Consider the following 27316-nt stretch of genomic DNA (forward strand, 5'->3'; position numbering starts at 1 on the left):
CCTCCCATGTCAGTGTCTTCCGCCACCCCTACCCTAACACATACACTTCACCCTCCTAACACGAAAAAACACACCGAGGGTCTCGCATTCCCTACGACACACTGCGTCATTGACAACGATATCGTCAGATGAGTCGGTTTGTTTTTACACCTTTCTTTGCAAGGTTCCTGTAACAGCATTTGGGGTTAACATTCAAACCCTGGCCTTCGATATCAAGGGCCGCATTCAGCAATATTCCAGCTACATGACGGCGGTCTGTACATAATTGAGCCTGGACCAGACAATCCAGTGATCAACAGCATGAATATCGATCTACGCAATTGGGATACGATGATATTTACCAAATCAGCGAGCCTGACCGCCCGATCCCGTTAGTTGCCTCTTACAACATGAATGGGTTACTGATGACCCATTCTAACCCGATTCTTCACGGGTCTCATAAAACATTATCATTGATAGCAATACTTAACTCTCATCATCAAAAATGATCATTGATGGCAAAACTTAACTCTTATTATCAAGAATGATCATTGATGGCAAAACTTAACTCTCATTATCAAGAATGATCATTGATGGCAAAACTTAACTCTCATCATCAAGAATGATCATTGATGGCAAAACTTAACTCTCACTATCAAGAATGATCATTGATGGCAATACTTCACTCTCTCATTGATGTCGATATTACAGCAATACTTCATCATCATCAAGAATGATCATTGATTGCGATATTATTACATGATCTCATTGATCATTATTATCAAGAATGATCATTGATGGCGATGATCTTCAATGCTCACTCATCATCAAGAATGATCATTGATGGCAAGAATGATTGATTACACTCTCATGATCAAGAATGATCATTGATGTCGATATTACTCTCTTCATCAAGAATGATCATTGATGGCATACTTCACTCTCATCATCAAGAATGATCATTGATGGCAATGATCATGGATAGCAATACTCCTCATCATCAAGAATGATCATTGATGGCACTCTCATCATCAAGAATGATCATTGATGGCGATATTTCACTCTCATATCAAGAATGATCATTGATGGCGATAACACTCTCATCATCAAGAATGATCAATCTCACTCTCATCATCAAGAATGATCATTGATGGCAATACTTTACTCTCATCATCAAGAATGATCATTGATGGCGATATTACACTCTCATCATCAAGAATGATCATTGATGGCGATATTTACTCTCATCATCAAGAATGATCATTGATGGCAATGACACTCATCATGATGATCATTGATGGCAATACTTTACTTCATCATCTGATCATCATCATTATCAAGAATGATCATTGATGGCGATATTACACTCTCATCATCAAGAATGATCATTGATGGCGATATTACACTCTCATCATCAAGAATGATCATTGATGGCAATACTTCACTCCCATCATCAAGAATGATCATTGATGGCAATACTACACTCTCATCATCAAGAATGATCATTGATGGCGATATTACACTCTCATCATCAAGAATGATCATTGATGGCAATACGTCACGTACCTTCGTTTCTATGTGGGCTTCCTTCACCCGCTTCCGGTTCAGTATCAGCGACTGGTCAAGCAGTATTCCACAGTACAGGGGCTTGGCAAATAGCCTGTAACATTCGTAGCTGGTTTATGACTTGGAATACCATGGGATTCATATCAACGCATGCAAACAGCTTTATATAAGTGAAAAATACAAAGTGTTGGGCGTAAAATACATTTTGAAAAATTCTCGCGCCTTTTAATTTCACTGACAAATCAGCGAGTCTGAGATTCGAACCAATGACATTGGATCCGAGTGCAACTAAATGATTCCAATTTCAACATTAAACTGTGTTGCCCTACCGACCTGTCTGGATCCACTCTGTCCGTTATTTTTAACAGATTTCTTGTATGGTATATGAAAGAAGACATCACTTTGTAACACTTATGAATATGAAAGATGCAAGTGTCGCCATATTCCACTGTAGCCTACTTATGCAGACATGATATATATCAGCAACAGCAACAGTAATTATGTAAGTTGCTGTTGGTAGTATATATCGGTTGAATGGGGACTTCTTTTCGAATATAATATTTTAATGAACCCTTATGTATCAGAGCTTGTGCTAGAGAAACGTCTCATGATTGCATCTTCAGTAAATATGCATGCACGTAAATATGAGTAGTGTCTTTCCAAGCAAGATCGTCCAGAAAGCGGGAATAACGAACAAACTGGTTATTGACTATTAGTATCGAGATTTTATCATATACTAAGCACAATGTGTGAAGCCCATTTCTGGTGTCCCCCGCCGTGATACTGCTAGAATATTGCTAAAAGCGGCGTAAAACTAAACTCACTCACTCACTCACTCATATATTAAGGAATATCAGTTTACCTACCTGTGCGTCCTGGCCAGTCTCTCGTTGCTCGGGTGCCAGATATGATCAACAATGCAGAATAAGGTTATGTATCCAAATACGCCGATCGGAATCCAGTAATCCACGGTAAACTGTAGCAAAAAGTCTGAGAACTCTGGAATTGGTTCCACCCATTCGAAGCTGCAGCCCAGGAACTGCCCATTAACATTACTGACGGAGTAGGAAAGCAGAATTAGACCAAACGTAACAGGCGTCGACAGCAGCATCGGGATTGAAAAACAGGGGATCTGAGCACGCACCTTGCAGCAGGCTTTTGACATACCGTAGCACACCGCGCTGCACAATATGCACACTGCAGCTACCAGAAACGGGAGTTCTGCAGAACAGGAAGATGTTACATGTCTAACATCTTCAAGTGTCATCGTCCCATATAAGGAACATCCTGTAGCGTCCGTCTTTGTAAGGAAAAACGTTTTGACACAGTCATCGCCACCAGGGGCAAAATTACAGCGGGGACAACGAGAGTAGTTATTATTTTAATGACGGAGGTAATTAAATCAATCTTCACCCTCTGCTCACGGATACGACGTCGTATTCCAGCCAAACCTTTGACTCCACTCACGTAGTTCTCCCACCACGTGACCGATATCAGAACGAGGCTGACAGGAAGTAGAATTGCGTTTGTGATGTTGTCTTGTTGGGTATATGTTCTCAGTGCCCAGAGGGCAATAGTCGCTATGTGTACAACTGCCAGCACGAAATTCAAAATTCCTCTCACGACCTTCATTGATGTTGATTGTGTGGAGTCATTTCCGCCGCTGTCAGCATCGTTATTCTGTTCCTTGCTTTCAAATATTCTGAAGATCGCAGGAATGACAGCTACGCTGAGCGTCACAAAAAAGCCAAGCAACGGGTCAACATTTGGAAGGACGAGGAAGACAAAGATGCAGAGGCCGATGGAGTGACTGATCTCGACGAGACTTGCCTGGAGACAGACAGAAGTCATTGGTACTAGGTATAATTGTAAGAAAACAAACGGCATTGCCATTGCAATACATGACTAATCTGTGTGGTTGTGGTCTTCAAAATGAGCTTAAATTTACAATTTGATTAACGCCTCACTTCGCACTATTCCAGCTATATAGTGGCGGTCTGTAAATACTCGAGTCCCGACCAGACAATCCAGTGATCAACATCATGAACATCGATCTACGCAACTGGGATACGATTACATGTGTCAATCCAGTCAACGAGCCTGACCACCCGATCCCGTTAGTGGCCTTTTACGACACGCATGGGTTGCTGAAGACCAATTCTAACCCGGATATTCACGGGTACTATGAGATATGATTGCCGAGTAAGTATGTATTCAAATATTACTCACTACAATGATAGGTAGAACTTGCACCGATCGGTTCTTCTTTGTGATCATCTTCCACGTGCACGACATCGCCCTGAATACGTAGGGGGCCCACATGACGAGAATAAGTGACCACACCCATTTCATGTCCACAGTCAGGTCCTTTGGTTTCAACAGGAACCGTGCCCTGTTGTCCCCATCTTTAGCCGTATTGTTGTGGATTTGATCTTTGCCAAGTTCAAAATGTTCATGGATGGGTAGATGGTACGTCATATAGAAAATGCAAAGCTTGGACATCACGGACGAACCGAGAATAAGACCAATGAAAACGATGTATGTAAACAGTTTGACGATGGCGTTGATGGTCTTCCATATTTCGTATTCCGAGGAAGTTGACAGGCTCGTCTTGGCATCTTCTTGGAATATGTCCCATGGCTTTGATTTCTCTCTGAAAATAATTGAAATGAGGATCCATCCTTTTTTATGTATCTTGCCTGTAATGCAAATATTACGAAAACCCTCTTCATGACTGAGTATTCATTTACCCTAAGTTATTTTTGGATGTGATTTTAGACTTAATGCTGCTTTGACCAGCATGCTCGTATCATAATGGCGTTCCAGATTGATGTCGGAGTGACATGGGTGTTAGAAGTTGATCTACTTTTGTGAAACTAAGGAGCATGGGTCACGTGAGCACAGACCAAAGTTTCAAATCGGTGAATCTTGCAGCGAATTGTAAAAATTCTTCAGCTTTTCTTACGTATTCGACTTTTTAATTCATAAATTGAATGTATTTACATGTTTATTTTACAACATTTGGTCATTACTCATTAACCACGCATGTAATGCAGTATAAAGTATATTTCCATCAGTCCCTACATCCGAACGTGACTATGAGTAGAAGCTTATTATAGCAAGCAAAGCTAAGCTAGTTATACATGTAAGCTTGTAACTTCAGCTAAGCGTGGATAAGTGAAGGGAAGTTAAGCTAACCTAACCAAACCAAACCGATCCTTTTCTTACCTTACCATACCTTAGATTAGTTAAGCTCAGCCTACCTTACCTTACCTTAGCTTAATACAATTTATCTTAGCTAACCTCAGCTTAGCTTACATTGCTTTACCATACCTTACCACGCCTTCGTACAAAGCTGGGGCGGTGGGGTAGCCTAGTGGTTAAAGCGTTGGCTCGTCACGCCGAAGACCCTGGTTCGATTCCCCACATGGGCACAATGTGTTAAGCCCATTTCTGGTGTCCCCCGCCGTGATATTGCTGGAATATTGCTAAAAGCGGCGTAAAACCAAACTCAGTCAGTCAGTCAGTTCGTACAAAGCTTGGCTAACCTAAGCCTACCTAAGCTAAGCTAACCTAACCTAAATTTACCTACCCTAAAGTTACCTAACCTAAACTTACCTAACCAAACATAATCTAATCTAATATGATATAATGTACCCTATTCTAATCAGCAAATGCATTGTGCTGTGCCAGTACGTGAACTACGTCAAGCGCTTCAAGGGTTAGTTGGGTCATGCCAGCAACACCTCCATCTCAACTACGACAGCCATGAATTACTTACATGGGGGAGGTCCTACGACCGCCGTGAGCGTTATTATCATACGATGAAACCCTGTTGACGGTGTCAGCTTCCTCGCTTACATACCCTGGATTGTCTGTCCCTGTTGCCATGGTAACGGATGTGATGTATCATCAGGTATCACTCTGAAGTTTCCCTTGGGTATCCCAGCACAGGTGGCGTCGGGTACCTAATAAACCCAAATACACAAACAAACGTGAACATTAAACAAAACGAAATGCATAAATGACTCACATATAAATTATTCAGCTATTGTTGACTCAAAGACACTAATCAATACAGCAGTACACAAAGACAATAGAAACTGTCTCCCTGCTTATTGTCGAGCGATGGCCCAGAACATCGTCCAACAGTCAACAGACTGTCCACTCCGAGACACGACAACCACTTGCTTTATCTGATCATGCTCGGGGTAGGTCCACCCTCAAATAACATATACCCATGGATACCGTTGTACTCGGGGCAGAGGCAGCCGTCTGCCTGTTCCAATTAAACGGCTATTGTATCCCACGGACAGCTCCCGCTTGCACTCGGGACAGACGCAGCTGGTAAGGCTGTTCCAAATATACGACCCTTGTCTAGCACGGACACCGTCCGACTGTACCCGGAATAGACGCGGCCGTCCGGCTGTTCCAAATAAATGACTTTTGTCTCCCTCGGACAGCGCCCGATTCTACCCGGGACAGATGCAGCCTTCCGGCTGTTCCAAATAAATGACTATTGTCTCCCACGTACAGCGCCCGATTGTACCCGGGACAGTCGCAGCCGGAAAGGTTGTTCCAAATAACTGACCCTTGTCTCCCAGGAACACCGCCCGAATGTACCCGGATAGGCGCGGCCGGTAAGGCTATTCCAAATAACCGACTCTCTATCAGTAGTGAGCTTTTCCAAGAACTGACACCCACTGAAACAGACACCTGATAAAGAGGAGTAGGTCCATAGTACTCCTGACTGCAGGATGAATGTTGTGTTATCTGAACAAATTAACCGCTCTGATAACCCGGACCTCGCGTTCCATTGCTTGAGCGTGACGAGGTTTTGTTCAGTGTTACTTCACTGACACAATTCATATCAGTTTCGTGAATCCTTTGTGAAGTCGTATCAAATCGACCTTTCTGAACTTTGAAACGAAAGCGGATTTACATACATGAATGATAGACTCTGAATAAATACAAAATGATAGATTTGAATAAAAATACGATGTACTTGATGTAGTAATACAAATATATATGTATTTCACGGTTGTAATGTATGTACGATGTATGTATGTATGTATGTATGTATGTATGAATGTATATGTATGTATGTATGTATGTATGAAATTCAATGCTATATAGCAAGGATATGCCTGTTTGTCAATACGAGTAACATGTGACACACCTCGATGTTGTTAATGTAATGGGAGTTATATACGTGCGATACACAGGGGTGTGTAATGCGGTAAGTGGTGTTCGGTGGGGGTGGGTACAGCAGGTTAGGGTATTGAAGAAGAAGTTTGCATGGAACTAAGTGAACCCGGATTGTCTGTATTAGTTTGATCAGTATGAAGTTGCCCCAAGCCAGAATGTTGACCGATATGGTGCGTCGGGAGTGTTCAGAAAATGCAAGCATGATGTGATCAAGAAGGCGATAATAATAACCAGAAGCCAGAAATGTTTTAGGGTTTTTTTTTATTTATTTATTTATTGGAGATATTTTTACTAAAAAGTGACTTATTCACATTGGAAACCTTATTCGATTGTAAATGGAAATGTTTTATCGGTGGACCTGAGACATAGCGACGTGACTGTCTGTTCATCATGTCTCTGATCATGGGTACCCGGTGGGATTAGTGGATAATGTGAGTGTTTCCCAAGTTGCTGAGAGTAGAAATCGAGTTTCTACTGATGGACCTAGGTACGAGTGTCAAGAGAATGGAGTTCAGCAATCATCATCATCATCATCATCATCATCATCACCATCACCATCCTCATCACCATCGTCGTTGGTGTTTTTAATCCAGACAGGCATTTTGCTAACTGTTCTCTGGGGGTATCCTTAGCAGCATAAAAACTGGAGTCCCGTTATGAAAAACCAGCAATGATCTCCATCAGTGTACTCACCGATATATATAAATTTACTTTTCTATTCCGGGGATGTCTTTTATGTGTCAGGAAAGAAATCTATTTACTCTTGTGAACTGTTTATAGTAAAGGACTTCAGCACATCTCAAATCTTTTCATTCTCAGCCAGGTGAAACGCACTAGGGTATAACTTTCTAAGGATGAAACGCAGTCAGTTGTGACAACGTAATCTGACGCTTGTTGTTAAATCCCAGGTATGTGAATCACGCTTCACTGACCAATAAGGGCGTTACATCTTTCTGACATAGAAATTCTATTTAAGGAAAACCTTAATCTTTATTGTATAATTTGACATTGTCATTATGGAGATGCTTGCTCAAGTGGATCTGTTCCCAAGTATTAGCTTCATGGTGGTAAGGTGTAAGTCAAGGTGATGCTGTATTTCCCTCTGTTTCTTTGTTGCTGTTTTCTTCCCCGTTCTCACAAGTCCCTCTATATTTGAGTTGCAATAGTGGGTATGTTTCTCGACTGAAGACAGGACACAATAATTCTCACACTCTAAGTCATCCCTTTCACATTTAAAACTGCCTGAAACCGGAAAAGCGAATTTACTTGGAACTAGCTGGTGAGGAAAGCCCGGGGCAGTGGGGTCTGGCGTGGGGTGTTGGTGGGGGGCTGGAGATCTGTACTAGACGGCCTATGCCCCACGAGGGTTTTCAGACCTAAGTAAGTAAGTAGTAAGTATAAAGGGACACATGTTTGGACAATTTTAGTGTCAGGAAAGCTCAACAAAGAGCTATTACAGTGAGTGAGTGAGTTTGGTTTTACGCCACTTTTGGCAATATTCAAGCAATATCACGGCAGGGGAAACCAGAAATGGGCTTCACACATTACACCCATATTGGAAATCGAACCCGAGACTTCGGAGTAACGAGCGACCGTTTAACAACTGGATTACCAAGCCGCCCCTACAAAAGCTATTACTAAGCTGTGGTCACAACTCTCCCCTTCACCTGTATCCCATCTTGTGGACTCTCAGATTGCCGGGTGTATCAAGTGTCGGTGAGACACAAGACCCTCGTCCATCCGTGTCCATCTGTCCCTTGATATAGTCCAAGCTTTAAGACAGCTCATTAAATATATTTACTCCGGAATCTCGGCCTACACACACACACAAAGAGGTGAGCAAACATCTCGGGCTAGGTTAGCCTAGATATTAGGCTTCATGGCCCTACACAGCCATCAATCAACGTGGCATATATTGTTTCCGCCACTTTAGTTGGTATCTACAAACACATTTGAAACTTGATATTGTTTTCCTCCTCAAGTGACCCTTTATTATATGTTAGGTCATTCAATAAATTTATTCTCTCTCCAAGAACAGACATACTTGATTTCGATGTATTGTGTTTAATATTTAGGAATGAATTACAGTCAAATCCGATGAGTCGAATGCCGGTGTCTCGAATATTATGCATAACTCGAAGTACCTGTCGGTCCCGACCATTCCCTGTTATAGTTGTCATCATTTGAATACCGGTTACACGAATTCGACTCATAAATACACACGATGACTCGAGAAGAAAATTTGTCCCATGAGATTCAAACAACAGCAATTTTGTATACATAAGCCGAAGTCAGTCAATGAGAAGTTGATTGGTGTAGCAAACTGATCCAATTAACAAACCAGCGAGGTTCACACCTTTCCGCCTTTGACGGGTGAGTTCAAAAGGCAGATTAGTGATTTTACGGAAATCACTGTCTGTGCTAATCAGACTGGAACTGATAAGGTGCCCCTATTAGTGATAGGGAAATCATTAGATAAACAAATGCTTAGGCGGAGGAATTAGGACTGGATCACCTTTTTTTCTACCCTCATAGCCTACCTATGTCTCGAATACATCGATAAGTCGAATTTATTACTTGGTCCCCAGAGATTCGACTCATCGGGATTTGACTTTTAACGTTATGGACGTAACGTACAATCGTGTGTGTACACTGTTTAATGTTGCGCAGGAAATGTATAATAAAGTACAGCCCCTCTCCCACCCCCTTCCTCAACATCCCCTACTCTACTATCGGCCAATCAGGAAACACCATTCCAGTAGCTGCGATGACTTAATTAAATTTTGTTCGACTTATGATTCATAAATGCGTTAAAAACCTCTTTTGCCTATGAAATGCCATGGAATCGCTTAAAATATGTATTCATCCAAGCTAAACCAGTGTGCCTTTGTCAGTCAGTCAGGTATTCTTGTCTTGAATGGGGCGGTGGAGTAGCCCAGTGGTTAAGGCTTTCGCTCGTCACGCCGAAGACCCGGGTTCGATTCCCACATGGGCAAATTGTGTCAAGTCCATTTCTGGTGTCCCCCGCCGTGATATTGCTGGAATATGGTTAAAAGCGGCGTAAAACTAAACTCATTCACTCACTTGTCACGTATGTCACGTCACGTATCATTTTACTAATAATGTGTACGCAATATTTTACATACATGACGTGCAGTAAGATTGTAATAACTGTCGATCGGGTGGTCAAAATGGGAGCTGGGTATGATTTACGGGTTCGGATAGAGACTCATACTTGTTTAAGTGCATGTCACCTTACCAGCAACATGGGGAGATGCTTATAATCTCGAGCACTGTTCCCTGTGGTCATTTTGACGTTTACATCTATTTTATATATGTCTGTAGTACAACACACTATTCACCCTTTCGACTTTCCTCCTCCGTAAAGGGGCGGTGGGGTAGCCTAGTGGTTAAAGCGTTCGCTCGTAACGCCGAAGACCCGGGTTCGAATCCCCACATGGGCACATTGTGTCAAGCTCATTTCTGGTGTCCCCCGCCGTAATATTGCTGGAATATTGCTAAAAGCGGCGTAAAACCAAACTCACTCACTCACTCCTCCGTAAATGGTCGATTGATTAGTCCAGTGGTGAAAGCATTCGCTCGTGACACCATTAGCCCGGGTTCGATAACTCACATTGATGCAACGTCTGAGCACCTTTAATGGTTTATTCCTTCGTTATAATGTTGGAATATTGCCACAAGCGGCGTAAACCTATTGTCACTCGCTCCTTCAAAAAGGTGAAATGGAAAACATTTCTAGTTCCATATCTATATTGTGATGGTAAATAAAGAATCTCACCCGAGTGTCTTTGGGTATCAAATATATCACCACGAGTTAAAGTTTTTTATTGTATTTTTACTTATATCAACGAGTGTTGATACTGTATATGTGATATCAGAAGACACGAGGGTGAGATTCTATTTATCATCAAAAATCACTCTTTATTAGTTTTCAATGAAATATATACCCCTGAGCACGTTACTGCCATTAGAACAGTACAGCTATGTCATAGCATTGTGGCGTCATCAAGTTCATGACGTCATAGCATTGTCTCGGCATTGTACAAAATCTACTGTCATAACGATATCTCCTGGGAGATTCTGAGTCTGTCGCCACTATACAGTTACTCAACCTGAGATAACGTCGAAATTTTGCAAAATTGTGCAAGATATTGCTTTCCTTCCACATTAAGCTAACATACCGTCACTAAAATCTCTGGGGCGGTTGGGTAGCCTAGTGGTTAAAGCGTTTGCTTGTCGCGCCGAAGACCCGGGTTCGATTCCCCACATGGGTACAATGTGTAAAGCCCATTTCTTGTGTCCCGCCGTGATATTGCTGGAATACTGCTAAAAACCGGTGTAAAACCGTACTCACTCACTCACTCAAATATCTTCCAAAATTTTAAAAACAAGAATGACGCAAATGGGATTGTGCTCCCCACTTAATATGTGTCCTGTTGTGTGTGGTGAAATAATACAATATGGCCTTTTGTGATTCAATACTAAAATACGAAGCAAGACTTCTATGTGTAATTTAGTGCAATACTGAGTGGTTTCCGTGTTATGTTTTATACACATCGCGACATGAAGCACTTGGACATGCACGATAAACCAGCCTTAAAACAGACCATAGTTCAGTAGGTCTGTCTCCCTTAACCTAGTTACTGTGTTAAATAAGTTAGGGTATAACACAACTGTGCATCTGGTATGTACGAATACAGAGACCGGACGGTAGAGAACATAATACCGCGTCCGGAGAGACACACACAAATACCTTGTGTGTACCTTGGTTTAGTTTGGTTGTTGTTTAATGCCGCACTCAGCAATATTCCAGCTATATGGCGGCGGCCTGTAAATAATCGAGTCTGGACCAGACAATCCAGTGATCAACAGCATGAACATCGATCTACGCAATGTGGATCCGATGACATGTGTCAACCAAGTCAGCGAGCGTGACCACCCGATCCCGTTAGTCACCTCTTACAAGCATGGATTGCTGAAGATCAATTCTAACCCGGATCTCAGTCTCACAAGACAGAAGTGTTCAAATATTTAAAAATACAAAATTGCAATACTTTACGGGACACTCAGCAAGGACACCCACTTTGGTAAGTCAAGGTAAGTGGAGTTCCTGATTGGAATTGATATTCAGTCATTTAATGAGGTGACTAAAGAGAGCGGGTGGTCAGATTAATGCATGTTGTATCCCTATAGCGTACATCGATGCTCATGATGTCAATCACTGGACTGTCTAGATTATTTACAGGCGGTCGTGGGGCGGTGGGGTAGCCTAGTGGTTAACGCTTTCGCTCATGCCGAAGACCCGGGTTCGATTCCCCTCATTGGTACAATGTGTGAAGCCCATTTATGGTGCCCCCTGCCGTGATATTGCTGGATTATTGCGGAAAGCGGCGTAAATTTAAATTAATTAATTACAGGCCGTCGTCATTTGCCTCGACTAATCCTGTGACGGGCTTTAACAACCAACCGAACAAACTCTAGTGGTAATAGCAGGATACCCGGGTAAGACCTATAACACTGAGTGAGTGAGGTGGTTTTCAAAAGCACACCAGTAATATTACTCCATGTAAACTTGATATGAAATGACATCCCGAAGTAATGCAGACGTTTCAGACCATACGACCAAGGAGCACATTCCAGTACAGCTAATTCCAGTGAAGTAGACAAGCCCCGTTTAACTATACTCTGAAAATGACAGACTGACAGCAGATCAAGTCCCGGCCCTTTTCAACTCGACTATTTCAAGGAGGCTAGTGAAACTAATCAGTAGATCTTACCTTATGCTGTGAAGGCGCTCTCAGTGTTGCGGGTGCAAGAGCAATGCAGCAGTTGAGAGACAACGCAATCTATATATCGAGCGGTGTCACAAAATCGTTACAACACTACCAGGAAGTTAGATCTTGTTAGGTCAATCAGGTCTTACGCCTGAATATTATGATAGGACCAGGGCTTGGTATCTCTTTTGAAAGGATTGTGTCTCTCGGTAACCTGTGCATGAAGAGCTAGAAGCCATGCACAGTAATTATCGTTTTGTACGAGTGTGGTGCTTGAAGGTTGTCGCAATACAGCTGTGTGTTGTGTTGACGTATCGTAGCCTTGGAATGTTGATTGTGCGACTTCTGTGAGAGGCGGGTGCTACTGGTAGGGTGAGACAAGCTTACCTCAACCATCAAGATGTTTGTTGAGTGTTGTATGCTTTAAAACTGTTAATAACAGGAATATGGAACAAGCTTAAATTAAGAAGGAAAAATATTAATGTTTGGTCCAACAACTTGTTTCTTCCTTGAAAAGGTAACTGCCATCCTCGCTCGAACAGGTAACTTCCTTTTCCCGCATGGACCAGCAACTTGTTTACCCACTCGAAACAGCAACTTGTTTACCGATTTGAAACAACAACTTGTTTACACACTCGAACAGTAACCTGTTTACCCAATCGAACAACAACTTGTTTACCAAATCGAACAGCAACTTGTTTACCCACTCGAACAGCAACTTGTTTACCCAATCGAACTGCAACTTGTTTACCCAATCGAACAGCAACTTGTTTACCCAATCGAACAGCAACTTGTTTACCCAATCGAACAGCAACTTGTTTACCCAATCGAACAGCAACTTGTTTACCCAATCGAACAGCAACTTGTTCTATCACTTGAAACATCAACTTGTTTACTCACTCGAACCAGAAACATGTCCTCACACGCGAACCAGAACTTAACTCGAAACAACAACTTTTCTACACTTTGGAACCAGCAACTTGCTTCCACACTCGAACCAGCAACTTGTTTACCCACTTGAACCAGCACCTTCTTTACCCACTTGAACCAGCAACTTGTTTACTCACTTGAACAAGCAACTTCTTCACCCACGTCAACCAGCAACTTGTTTACCCACTTGAATCAGCAACTTCTTTACTCACTTGAACCAGCGACTTGTTTATCCACTTGAAATAGAAACTTCTTTACCCACTTGAACCAGCAACTTGTTTCCCACTTATAATAGCAACTTCTTTACCCACTTGAACCAGCAACTTGTTTACCCACTTGGACCAGCAACTTCTTTACCCACGTCGACTAGCAACTTGTTTACCAACATGGTCCAGCAACTTCTTTACCCACGTCGACTAGCAACTTGTTTACCCACTTGGTCCAGCAACTTCTTTACCCACTTGAATCAGCAACTTATTTACCCACTTGGACCAGCAACTTCTTGTTTACCCGCTTGAAACAGCAACTTATTTACCCACTTGGACTAGTAACTTGTTTACCCATTTGGATTAGCAACTTCTTTACCCATTTGAACCAGCAACTTGTTTATCCACTTGAACCAGCAACTTGTTTATCCACTTGAACCAGAAACTTGTTTATCCACTTGAACCAGAAACTTGTTTATCCACTTGAACCAGCAACTTGTTTATCCACTTGAACCAGCAACTTGTTTATCCACTTGAACCAGCAACTTCTTTACCCACTTGAACCAGCAACTTGTTTATCCACTTGAACCAGCAACTTGTTTACCCACTTGAACCAGAAACTTGTCTACCGAATTGAACCATAAACTTTTTTACCCACTTAGATCAGCAAATTGTTTGCCCCACTTGAACCAGCAAACTTCTTTACCCACTTGAACCAGCAATTTGTTTACCCTCTTGAACTAGTAACTTGTTTACTCACTTTGACTAGCAACTTATTTACCCACTTGAACCAGCAACTTCTTCACCCACTTGGTCTAGCAACTTGTTTACCCACTTGAACTAGCAACTTGTTACCCTCTTGAACTAGCAACTTGTTTACCCTCTTGGACTAGCAACTTGTTTACCCACTTGAACCAGCAACTTCTTTACCCACGTAAACTAGCAACTTCTTTACCCACTTGAACCAGCTTCTTCTTTACCCACTTGAACCAGTCACTTGTTTACCCACTTGAACCAGCAACTTCTTTACCCACTTGAACCAGTAACTTGTTTACCCACTTGAATCAGCAACTTGTTTACCCACTTGAACCAGCAACTTGTTTACCCACTTGAACCAGTAACTTGTTTACCCACTTGAACCAGCAACTTCTTTGTCCACTTGGACCAGCAACTTCTTTTCCCACTTGAACCAGCTTCTTTTTTACCCACTTGAACCAGCAAAGTGTATACCCCTTGAAGTAGCAACTTGTTTACCCACTTGAACCAGCGACTTGTTAACCCACACGAAACAGCCACTTATCTACCCATTGGAAACAGCAATTTGTTTACCCACTTGAACCAACACCTTCTTTTCCTTTCTTTGTTTAATCGCTGAAAAACAAAACTTTGTTCCCCGATTGAACCAGTTATTTGTTTTCTCTCTTGAACCAGCAACTTTCCTCCTTGCTTGATCCAACAACCTGCTCCCTTGCTGGATGCGACAAATTATTGAATTAAAGTAATCCTTTGCTCAGAATACTAAGATAAAGCCATGACTATTTCCACTGATTATTTCACGTCAATGCGGCTTTTGCCCCACATGAAGCATTAATCATTAAATGGAGAATTATTTGAGGCTTAGTTATTTAATTTCCAATGTTAATTTCAACCACCGACCAATGTGTTTTTATCAAAACGAATGGGACAATAAATGATGAAAGTAACGGCCTCAGATGCTGGGATGTTAAACTGTAGTTAAACAACCAAATTAACACACTGCACAGTGATCGGAGAATTTAGCGGATTTAAGTTTAATTAACTATTTTAAAGAAAATATAAAGTATACCCTTGGCGTTTTCGGAACTATGAGTGTATTGTGGAAGACGATTTTAAGATGTCAGGATTCATTAAAAAGACGAGAACGCTGGAAAAAAAAGGAAAAAAAAGATGTCAGTGACTCGCACGTCTCCAGAAGGGATTTATATGGATCAATAGATCAGTTTGAACTACTTTCTCGATCCGACACGTTCACTTGAAAGGTTGGTGAGAAATACATCACCTTTGACCACACTGAAAGCAACATGCGTCGAATAGGTTCCGTGAACGCTTCTGTAATTCCCAGAGCCTATTACCACATGGTCATAAACACCGTGCCTCGCGCTGTACCGATCCTATTCAATGGTCACAGTGAATGGGAGTGATATGTAAAACCGGATCTTCGAGACGCGAATATACGACTGAATGGTGATTGTTGTGCAGTGAATTACGACGTTGTTCTGGGGCCCTGGGAATTTCCAGTTCGTCCTCACGTGACCCTCCCACTCCGATGTGGGGAAAGGAGTAAGTGTTGCCATTGTCCAGGTACCAACAGTTTTCGGGGCATTGTTGTGGTTGCCACGTTTGTTTGTGCCACTCAGCAATTTTCCAGCTATGTAACGGCGGTCTGTAAACAAGAAAATCCATTAAAAAGACAACTGTCGTAGGACTATAACATGACATTCTAGTCAAGAACCTTGTTGTTGTTCGTCTGTCGTCGTCGACACATTATGCTTACTCCGAGCCGACCAGTCCTTGTGGTACCCATTAATGCCGAGCGCCAGGCAGGGAACAACAAGTACCATATTTTAACGTCTTTTGGTATGACGCGGTCGGGGATCGAACCCGAGACCTTCCGCTCTCCGGTCGGACGCTCTAACCACTACACCACGGAATTAAATTCCAGGAAGGCTAATGGGTGCTACTAAAATGGAATGGATTTTCCGATTCTGCATTTCGAAATTATGCACTGAAGTGGAACAAGTTTGCTCTATTATGTGTAAAATTGTTTTGATTTGAAAGTGTACCAGTTTATTAACGTCTACGATCAGTAAAAACACAAAATGTGTTTAAATTAGAGATTTATAGAAAACTCGATTTCCGCATTAACTATGAAGTAAAAGAGGACAATTATGTAGGATTACCCACATGGTCACGTGGCTCCTAGTTTGTTACAGCTATGTTCCTTGGTCATTGAGAATCGCCAAAATACAAAGAGACTAAGTAGCATTGGTTGGCACCTCCAACCAATAATCTGGACCAGTGATCAACATCATTAACATCTGTGGTACTAGGCAGAAGGGATAGCCCATTGGTTCAAGTGTTTGCTTGCCACGACGAAGACCGAGGTATACTACCCATCAAAAGTTTAGAGTCATTTAAAGCACTCACTATATGTTATGTATATATATATGGTTACATCCAAGATGAATTTATCCACTAATTTGTGCTAATCAACTACAAACAGATGATGATCAGGCATCAAATTGCTGAAAAACATGTGCAAATATCATGCATGTGAACAGCTGCGCTTTGGTGTAAAACTTTGTTAAGAATTCGCCAATTTTCACTCAGCTTCATCATTTATTGAACTCATGACAATAATCTTTTCAACGTTACGAATTTGTTTTTCAATACTTCAGTAAACAGTATCTTAAAACAGTATGGAATATTTTGCAAATTCTACTTCAGAACAGTTGACCGAAGTAAGTGGCTACATTTACACTAGTGAGTCTAAACTTTTGATGGGTAGTATAGATTCTGCATATTGGTAAAAATGCCTTTGTTTGTTGCAATATCCCAGCTATACGAAGGCGATGTGAAAATACTTCAGTCTGGACAGGACAATCCAGAGCATCGTTCTACTTACTTGGATGCGATGGCATGTTTCAACCCAATCTCCTGTTAGCCGCCTCTTACAAGCATGGGTTGCTGAAGATCAATTCTAACCCGGATCATCACGGTTAAAGTCTAACCCGGATCCACACGGGTTAAAGTACCTTTTTTATATAAAGGGGTAAAACAGTCATGTTGACACATGTTATGTGACATGACTGTAAATTACAATACATTCATTGAACAGATTTCTTGTGTAGATAACACCCTAAGACTTGCTGTCAGTCGCTTCTGAAATACAAATACACCCTGAATGAAACTTGACCCCATAAACACAACTCGAGTGACTTTATTGAACAAACGGTAAAACATAGCTCTTCTCAGAAGGACGCCAACGAATCCATTTGATCTGGCTGCGTGCTGGCTGACAGAAATTCCAAGATACATGATACTCATCAAGGCAATAGGTCGGTCCTATTGGAGTACTATAACTTGAATACCCTGAAATTTACCTTCCTGTCTTCTCCTGATCCCACAACTGCCCTGACCCAAATCCTTGTGGCATGAGCAAGCATCTCAATTACAATTTGTGTTGCTTCATTCTTTCACGTGAGACATAGGACAAACACGCATGGTCCCACAAGGCTTCCGTGTGAGTCATTTCCGTGAAGCGTTTTTGTGCAGACGTTTATATTAGGTTGCATTTTGTTTCAACACAGGTTGACTGCACCTTAAATATTTGTCAAATATCGCGTTAATCAATACGACGTGTTACCACAATGTAGGTTACGTTACATAAAGGTTAATTTTACCCCAGCCTGAAAGGTTCTTGGGTCTAAAGTTACATCAATGAATCCGGTCCGTCCGTTCCTCCGAAGACAATTTTGTTCAACCAATAAACTGAAAACTGTTGGTCGGATTGTTTTCAAATTTGGGGTCCACCTTCTTGAGGGCCACCTTCTTTGTCTAAAGGAAAGGCGCAGAGCAGAGCTGCATCAATTTAAATATTTTGATTTATTTTTTAAAAAACACACACTTGAATGAATTGATTTCAAGATTCTGTGCAAGGTTGTTTAATGTTCGATATTAGCAATTTATCAAGAATTGTCACAAATTACATCTCTTGAACTCTGAAAATAACTACCTCCTCACATTTGTTCAACCAATAACATTACAGTCATTTAAAGGAATGTTTCAGATTTTGGCAATGGAGGCCTTATTTGTAGGGAAATTGTAGCGCAAAGTGTGATGTAGAAATTGTTTTTATTGTCAAGAATAATCACTATTAATTTAATTTGAACTAAAAAGACAAATTTGTTCCAGGAACTTGAAAACTAATTGATGGATTGTTTTCACATTTGGGGAACAACTTCTATGCCTATGGGACAGGTGTCCCATAGGCCACAGGCCAATATACACAGAGATTATTACACGAGCAAGTGTGTCATGCGACTTATGTGAAACGAGTGTGAACTTTTGTATTGAGAGCGAGAGCAATAAATAATTTTGCACGAGTTTCGTATAAGTCGTGTGGCAGACTTGCTCGAGTGTAATAATTTCTTTATCATCCATTTTATTCATGTACATTTGTGCAGTAAAACACGGTAAGCAAGTGTGACGGCACTCTTCATTGACGTCACAGTCAGTTGTGTAATGACGTCACAGATGACGAAATACAGAAAAAATAGTTACTAGGCAAAAGTGATATGTGCACATGTGCATATGCTCTATATATGACACTGGCCATGTTTCACCATATGGGTAATACATATTAATATGCATATTCCAAATAGGGTTGTGCAATATTACCGGTGAACCGTTATATACCGGTACAGTATCTCACGATACGAATGTCGCGATATGGTTCAGATTCTGTAATATATTGGGTCATCCAGAGTTAGCACCTTTGAATTATTTGCCCTTCAAATCCACAGCAACAAGATGTGCTCTAAAACGGCCAAATTTACGTCTGTTCATGTTGGTTTCATGTTACATTAATCAGTGTGAGGTGAGGTGAAATTGGGTTTAACGTCGTGCTTGAGAATATTTCGCTCATATGACGACGTGCATGCTGTGTATGTGCGGCTGCTTGTACTAGCCCAGACTTAAGCTGGTTTTATAGTGCTAGCCCACTGAGATACCATGCCACAGTGAAGTTTGAATACCCCACTCAGACCGAGCCGACCAGTCCTTTAATTGATGTACCCATTAATGCCGAGCGCCAGGTAGGGACCAACAAGTACCATATTTTAACGTCTTTTGGTATGACGCGGTCGGGGATCGAACCCGCGACCTTCCGCTCTCCGGGCGGACGCTCTAACCACTACACCACGGAGGCGGTCTACAATAATAAGTGGAAGTATCATTATAAGTGGCTCCAAAGTGCCAAATATTTCTACCAAATGCTTTAATTGTTTTGTGGCTTTGAATAGTTTCATATCTGACATTTTGGAGGAATTGCCTCAAATGGATCATATTTTATTTCGACTTATAAGTAGAGCCTCTGGCTCTGAGTGACCATTTTGTAATTCACATTATTTTTGTTTGTTTCATAATGGGACATATTTTATCCATTTATCATAAAGGTGAGGTGAAATTGGATTTAACGTCGTGCTTGAGAATATTTCGCTCATATGACGACGTGCATGCGTGTGTATGTGTATGTGCGGCTGCTTGCATTAGCCCAGACTTAAGCTGGCTTTATAGAGCTAGCCCACTGAGATACCATGCCGCAGTGAAGCATGAATACCCCACTCAGACACATTATACTGACTCCGAGCCGACCAGTCCTGTTGTACCCATTAATGCCGAGCGCTTATCATAAAGGCCTAAGTCTTATACTGTCGTAGGACTGTAACATGACATTCTAGTCAAGAACCTTGTTGTTGTTGGTCTGTCGTCGTCGACAAGGACCACGGCTTCACGCAGTTGATTGGAATCTGTGTGTCCGGAATTGACTGGTCAATCCGATCAGGACACAGAAGAAGCGTCCACAGGTTGGACATCTGTAGTCGGTTACTGTAGTTGAAGTACTTGCAGCCCTGGTTTATCGTGCAGCATTATGTTTTACAGATTAAAGATATCATGCAGCAAAGAGGGTTTGGATTATCCTGGCACAGTCAGGCTGGTAAGGCTCATCATCAGCTCAGGGCCCATGCCCCCTCTACACGCAGCCCAGACAGCGAAAGGGACTTCTCCCAGAAAACGCTGGATAGGCGAACCCATCAAGAACTCTCCGGAGAATATGAAGGCTCCCCAACACTGCAGCCTCCTGCATTACCCAGAGTGTCAGAAGGGCTGTGCTCCCGGTGGGGAACCCGGGCACTCTCCTGATCTGAGCCGAGAGATCAGGAGGTACCAAACCAAGGGCACCGAGAACAATGGGGAGCCTGACGACAGTGTACTTGGGATGCAAGCGAGACATTTCAAAGGCGAGGGACGCATACTTAGCATGCTTTACAGATTAAAGATGAAAATACAACAAAGATGGTTAGGGTGATCCTGGCACAGTCAGGCTGGTAAGGCTCATCATCAGCTCATGGCCCTCGCCCTCTCTACACGCAGACCAGACAGCGAATGGGACTTCTCCCAGGAAACACTGCCTAGTCGAACCCACCAAGAACTCTCGGAGAATATGAAGGCTCCCAAACACTGCAGCCTCCTGCATTACCCAGAGTGTCAGAAGGGCTGTGCTCCCGGTGGAGAACCCAGGCACCCTCCTGATCTGCATGCTTTATTATTTATTTAACCTCAATCATGTCTTTGTTTCATTTTGCAATAGTTCATGCTAACACAAGTTTATATTGGAGTTGAATCTGAATGAATCACTGACATGCAGTAACAATAATACTGCATTGAAGTGCATTCTGTTGAAGCCAACAACACTGACCGTGAAGTCATGTTATACTATTAACTTCATCATTATGTTCGCAAAACTTTGTTGCAAAACTTCAATTAACACTCTATATCATTTTATTTATCTGTCAACACAATGGGGATGGGGAACCTGACAGTATAGTGTAACAGGGAGAAACTAACTTAGAAGATGATATCGCACATAGAGAGCTATTGTGAATTTATGATGTATGCACTTGGGCAGAACCTTCCAGTCAGTATATCACAATATGTATTATATATCTCTTACATTATTGCAATACATCGCAAAATGTAAATCAGGGCAAGATCCAGCCCTAATTCCAAACAGGTAGGAAGTCGTTAACGAAAAAAGGAAACAATTTCTCAGAATTCATAGCATTTATCTGTCTAGTGTCTACCTGCATAGATTATCTACACCCTCTGTAAAATATATAAGTAGCATATTATATGTATAGCTGGACTGAAGCCTTTAGAATGTTGCTACCTTTTTTCTAGTTTTCTAAATTTACTCTCATTTTGTATGTGGAATAGATGAAACGAGGTAGAATGGTCATGTCTTCAGTTTCCTGTTCTTTAAGGATAGTTTACATACCGCCGCCATATAGCTGGACTGACTGATTGACTGAGTTTGGTTTTACGCCGCTTTAAGCAATATTCCAGCAACATCACGGCGGGAGACACAAGAAATGGGCTTCACACATTGTACCAATGTGGGGATTCGAACCCGGGTCTTCAGCGTGACGAGCCAACGCTTTAACCACTAGGCTACCCCACCGCCCCCTATATAGCTGGAATATTGCTGAGTGCGGGTAAAACAAAACTCACTCACTCAATTTAAGGATATTACTGAAACATATCATTTTAACTTGCAAATTGTCAGGCAAAAATCTATCCCGATGTTCTTTATATCATCAACATATCAGGAAAACGTTATATTCATCTTCTAAATCTATTTTACACACAGGACAAACTTCTTAAAGATGCATCAATATTTTGCCACCTTCCTACGTTATTCTTTACACGTAAAATACTTGCTCTGAATTGAATCAACACTTTATTTATATTCCATATGGGATTATACCCCTCTGGCTCAAGGAGACCCTTATATCCTGTTATATCTTGTATATAACTTATATCGTTTATATCCTGTATATAACTTATATCGTTTATATCCTGTATATAACTTATATCGTTTATATCCTGTATATAACTTTCGTTTATATCCTGTATATAACTTATATCGCGACCTGTTTTCAACAGGAGATGCCCAATTATGGTAAAACAAAAATGTAAAGAAAAGCGCACTTATCACCGACAGCTTGTGAAAGTTAGACAAATCAAAAACTGTGTGAGCAGAGTATGTAGCTGATATCTGACGTCCATGTGTAGTACCCAGCAGCATCTAGATAATACAACACATTAAATGCCTTTTTCGGATTTCGACCATTATGCACTGTGGATAACTTAAGCATAATGTCACATCGTTGGAGCATAGGAATTTAAAGAAACTGGAAATCGTCTACATTCTCCATATACCGTATACCGGGAAATTTTCAAGGTATTACAATTTCGAGGTTTGAGACCCCCAGAGCTTTCGAGGTGATTTACATTTCGAGGTTTGGGGACCTAAAATATATAAATATTTTAGACAATGTTAATTTCGAGGTTAGAAGAAAGGGGCCAGAAACATCACTTACCGGACCAATACTCACTGAGCTATCGGCAAAACTCCTAGTAGCCTGTGATAACTGCTGTCTGACTGTTATAACAACCGGTATACCAGTCCATGGTAGCAATAATAGTAATGAAAACAAACGTTTGATCCTTTGTTGTGATAAATGGCCCATAAAACATTCTAACGGCAGAGTTCAAACATGACGCCATTTTTTTCTCAGACGATATTGTTTTGTTAACAACTAATTATAAGCATGTATGCATGGGTCTCTGCTGAAACTATGTTGTTGTTAGAAAGCTGAGAAGTTGAACTCTTTTGTTTACCATAGTTTATTCATGTAAGTAGCTTGACTCAAACGTGCCATCGGACGAATAAAAGTTTGTTTCAGTCGATGTCGTTACATTTTAACGAGACAAAATGAGTCTAATAGCGTGGTTGTAGACAGGCATTACAGAGTTAATGCGCATGTCAGGAAGTCATTGTTTGCCAGCAGTTGAAATGCTTATCGATAGGAAATCAAGCCCAAAGGTACGAAGTTCGGAAAAATTCATGGATATAATATTTTCGATGTTGCGTTTCTAACCTCGAAAACCTCGAAAATTAGATACCTCGAAAATTTCCCGGTATACGGTACTATTGCATTTGGTGTTCGTGGACCGACAGCTAAGAATAGTTTACATGCTAGTAAGTCAATGTTCTCATTGCTTTCATATTTTCCGATTGGACATTTTGATAAAATGATGTATTTTTCTGTGTGTACATAAGCAGTGATGGACTTTATAACTGGACATTTAACAACATTTCCTCATGTCATCAGGGATGCACATCGTATGTATCACTTAATCAAATCTCACTATTGTCACAAATATATACCACCACCTTTTTCGAACCACATAAACTAAACCACAAGAATAAATAAAACCCGTGAAGAATCGGGTTAGAATTGATCTTCAGCAAAGCATGTTTGTCGGAAGAGGCAACTTACGGGATCGAGTGGTCAGGCTCGCTGACGTGGTTGACACATGTGATTGTGTCCCAGTTGCGTAGATCGATGCTCATGATGTTGATCACTGGACTGTCTGGTACAGACTCGATTATTTACAGCCAACCTCAATACCTGGAATACTGCTGACGTTAAACAGCAAACAAACAGCAAACATTTACGTCATAGGTGAGGTGAGGTGAGGTGAGGTGAAATTGGGTTTTACGTCGTGCTTGAGAATATTTCGCTCATATGACGACGTTCATGCTGTGTATGTGCGGCTGCTTGTACTAGCCCAGACTGAAGCTGGTTTTATAGTGCTAGCCCACTGAGATACCAAGCCGCAGAGAAGCATGAACACCCCACTCAGACACATTATACTGACTCCGAGCCGACCAGTCCTTGTTGTACCCATTAATGCCGAGCGCCAGACAGGGACCAACAAGTACCATATTTTAACGTCTTTTGGTATGACGCGGTCGGGGATCGAACCCGCGACCTTCCGCTCTCCGGGCGGACGCTGTAACCACTACACCACGGAGGCGGCCCTAACGTCATAGGACTCTTACATAACGGACAAGCATTCTGTGGGTTATCAATGTCTGGTGTAATTCAGCCCGCGAGGCACTTGTGTCCAGAAGTTGAGCTGGTTAGTTACTCTGGCACACCGTTTATCCAATTCCTGCAGGTAAAATATCCATAGTGGATCAACTGAAGAATATTTATTAATCAGTGCAATATTAGTCAAAAATATGCATGGACCCATCAGCACTCAGACTGACTGATTGACTGAGTTTTGGTTTTACGCCGCTTTTAGCAATATTCCAGCTACATCACGGCGGGGGACACCAGAAATGGGCTCCAGACATTGTACCCTTGTGGGGATTCGAACCCGGGTCTTCGGCGTGACGAGCCAAGGCTTTAACCACTAGGCTACCCCACCGCCCCTCAGCAATCAGAATTCATAAGGTTAGTTATGAGCTTGATATGTGGAGTTGTTAACTAAAGATTCTTCCAATGCGATCGCAAGACAATCAGGCGGCACAGCGAAATTCAGTCGCATTAAGAAGAGCAGAGTTGTGTCCCGTGTGTAGCCGGACGCGTACGATACTATTAAGTTTAAGCAAAACGGTCTCAGAACCCTAATATGTCACCTTTGACGTGCCTTCTGTTGACAGGTGGATGTAGATGCGAAATGAGTTACCCCACAGATTGCATTCTTACCTTGACGGGGTTTACCTCTTTACTTATGTCAGACCTCGACTAGAAGTGTCTGATGTTCGCATCAAAATGCCCGGCAATTACATTGCCTCCACACATAGAAGATGATGGAATAGATGAGAGAAGGGTGAAGTCTGACACACATAAGGTACGGGATGAGATAGTTTACAGAAAGGTGAAGAATGAGATGGATGACAGGTTGTTGAGTAATGAGATGACAGAAGGATGAGAACAGGGATGAGTGACAGAAGGATGAGGACTGAGCTGGATGACAGGTGAGGACCGAGGTGTGTGACAATCGTGAGGAATGAAAGAAGACAGAAGGGTGAAGGTTGAGCAGGATGACAGAGGGTGAGGATCGAGGTGTGTGACAAGCGTGAGGAATGAAAGAAGACAGAAGGGTGAAGGTTGAGAAGGATGACAGAAGGTGAGGACCGAAGTGTGTGACAAGCGTGAGGAATGAACGAAGACAGAAGGGTGAAGGTTGAGAAGGATGACAGAAGGTGAGGACCGAGGTGTGTGACAAGCGTGAGGAATGAAAGAAGACAGAAGGGTGAAGGTTGAGAAGGTTGACAGAAGGTGAGGACCGAGGTGTGTGACAAGCGTGAGGAATGAAAGAAGACAGAAGGGTGAAGGTTGAGAAGGTTGACAGAAGGGTGAGGACCGAGGTGTGTGACAAGCGTGAGGAATGAACGAAGACAGAAGGGTGAAGATTGAGAAGGATGACAGAAGGGTGAGGACCGAGGTGTGTGACAAGCGTGAGGAATGAACGAAGACAGAAGGGTGAAGATTGAGAAGGATGACAGAAGGGTGAGGACCGAGGTGTGTGACAAGCGTGAGGAATGAACGAAGACAGAAGGGTGAAGGTTGAGAAGGATGACAGAAGGTGAGGACCGAGGTGTGTGACAAGCGTGAGGAATGAACGAAGACAGAAGGGTGAAGGTTGAGAAGGATGACAGAAGGGTGAGGATCGAGGTGTGTGACAAGCGTGAGGAATGAACGAAGACAGAAGGGTGAAGATTGAGCTGGATGACAGAAGCGTGAAGACTCAGGTGGGTGATTAGTGACTGAAGACTAAGGTGGATGACAGACGGGTGACGACTGAGGTAGAGTGAGTGAGGTAAGAGTTATAGTCACATCGGCAATATTTCATCCATATTGTGACTTAGATTGAAGTCAGAAGGGTGGGGACTGAGATGCATGAGAGCAGTGAGATAGAAGTCAAAAGGGGGAGGACAGAGATGGATGGCAGAAGGTCGAGTACTCTGATAGAAGACAGAAGGTCGAGGACTCTGATAGAAGACAGAAGGTCGAGGACTCTGATAGAAGACAGAAGGTCGAGGACTCTGATAGAAGACAGAAGGTCGAGAACTGAGATGCATGACAGAATGGTGAGGATTGAGATAAAAGACAGAAGGGTGAGGAATGAGATGGACGACAGGAGGTTATGGACTGAGATAGAAGACAGAAGGGTGAGGAATGAGATGGACGACAAGAAGGTATGGACTGAGATAGAAGACAGAAGGGTGAGGAATGAGATGGACGACAGGAGGGTATGGGCTGAGATAGAAGACAGAAGGGTGAGGAATGAGATGGACGACAGGAGGGTATGGACTGAGATAGAAGACAAAAGGGTGAGGAATGAGATGGAGGATGGAAGGCTGCGAGAATAGCCGAATAAGGCAGTGACACAGGGACAATATGAAAGGTGAAACAAAGACGGGTTGACAGACCCACACATTACGGGTGAAACAGACGATAATATTTAATTAGGGGCGGTGGGGTAACATAGTGGTTACTACTCCCCAGATTGGTACAATGTGTGAAGCCCAATTCGCCGTGATAGTGCTGGAATATTACTAATAATGGCGGAAAACCATACTTGCACTGTCTCAATGATAGACTGCGGATTTTTATTTTATGCAGACGTATACGAAAATGTGTTCATCGAAGAATGAATATTCCTTTGTATACAAATGTATAACAACAAATTACGCCCTTGGGATTTTGGATGAGAACTCGCTTCCAACACACGATGCTCATGCTTAAGGATCAAATACTATTGTCGAGGTACAATAACAAAATTAGGTGGTATTGGCTGTAGTAATGACAAAAGAGACAAGGACAAGGCTGGACACCCAAGGTTGTACTAAACTAAATCACAATCACTTGCTTGCTGAGCCAGTGTCGTGTGCAAACATCGGACCAGATGTGATTGGATGAAATAGTGTAAGATTGTTATTGGGTT

The 27316-nt window shown here is 42.1% G+C and overlaps 1 protein-coding gene and 1 long non-coding RNA gene across 19 annotated transcripts in view; one reads left to right on the top strand and one right to left on the bottom strand.

The window, feature by feature from the left end:
- LOC124260725 (chitin synthase chs-2-like) overlaps positions 1-12642 on the bottom strand; it is a 31164-nt gene extending 18522 nt beyond the window's left edge. The window contains exons 1-5 of one of the 18 annotated variants that reach the window (XM_046695028.1): positions 12552-12642; positions 5411-5513; positions 3775-4198; positions 2412-3375; positions 1546-1639 (exon numbers count right to left, since the gene is read on the bottom strand). In XM_046695028.1, the coding sequence (XP_046550984.1) occupies positions 1546-1639; positions 2412-2812 (495 nt within the window). In that variant the 5' untranslated portion in view covers positions 2813-3375; positions 3775-4198; positions 5411-5513; positions 12552-12642. The other 17 variants (XM_046695017.1, XM_046695019.1, XM_046695020.1 and 14 more) reach the window with 17 other exon arrangements.
- On the top strand, positions 6000-6201 carry LOC124260735. Its single transcript, XR_006894155.1, has 2 exons — positions 6000-6075; positions 6150-6201. It is a non-coding gene; the product is annotated as an uncharacterized LOC124260735 (long non-coding RNA).
- Positions 12643-27316: the final 14674 nt, after the last annotated feature.

The sequence above is a fragment of the Haliotis rubra genome, unplaced genomic scaffold (assembly GCF_003918875.1).
Source record: "Haliotis rubra isolate DU_JTF1 unplaced genomic scaffold, ASM391887v1 Scf772, whole genome shotgun sequence".
In the NCBI taxonomy this organism is placed as follows: domain Eukaryota; kingdom Metazoa; phylum Mollusca; class Gastropoda; order Lepetellida; family Haliotidae; genus Haliotis; species Haliotis rubra.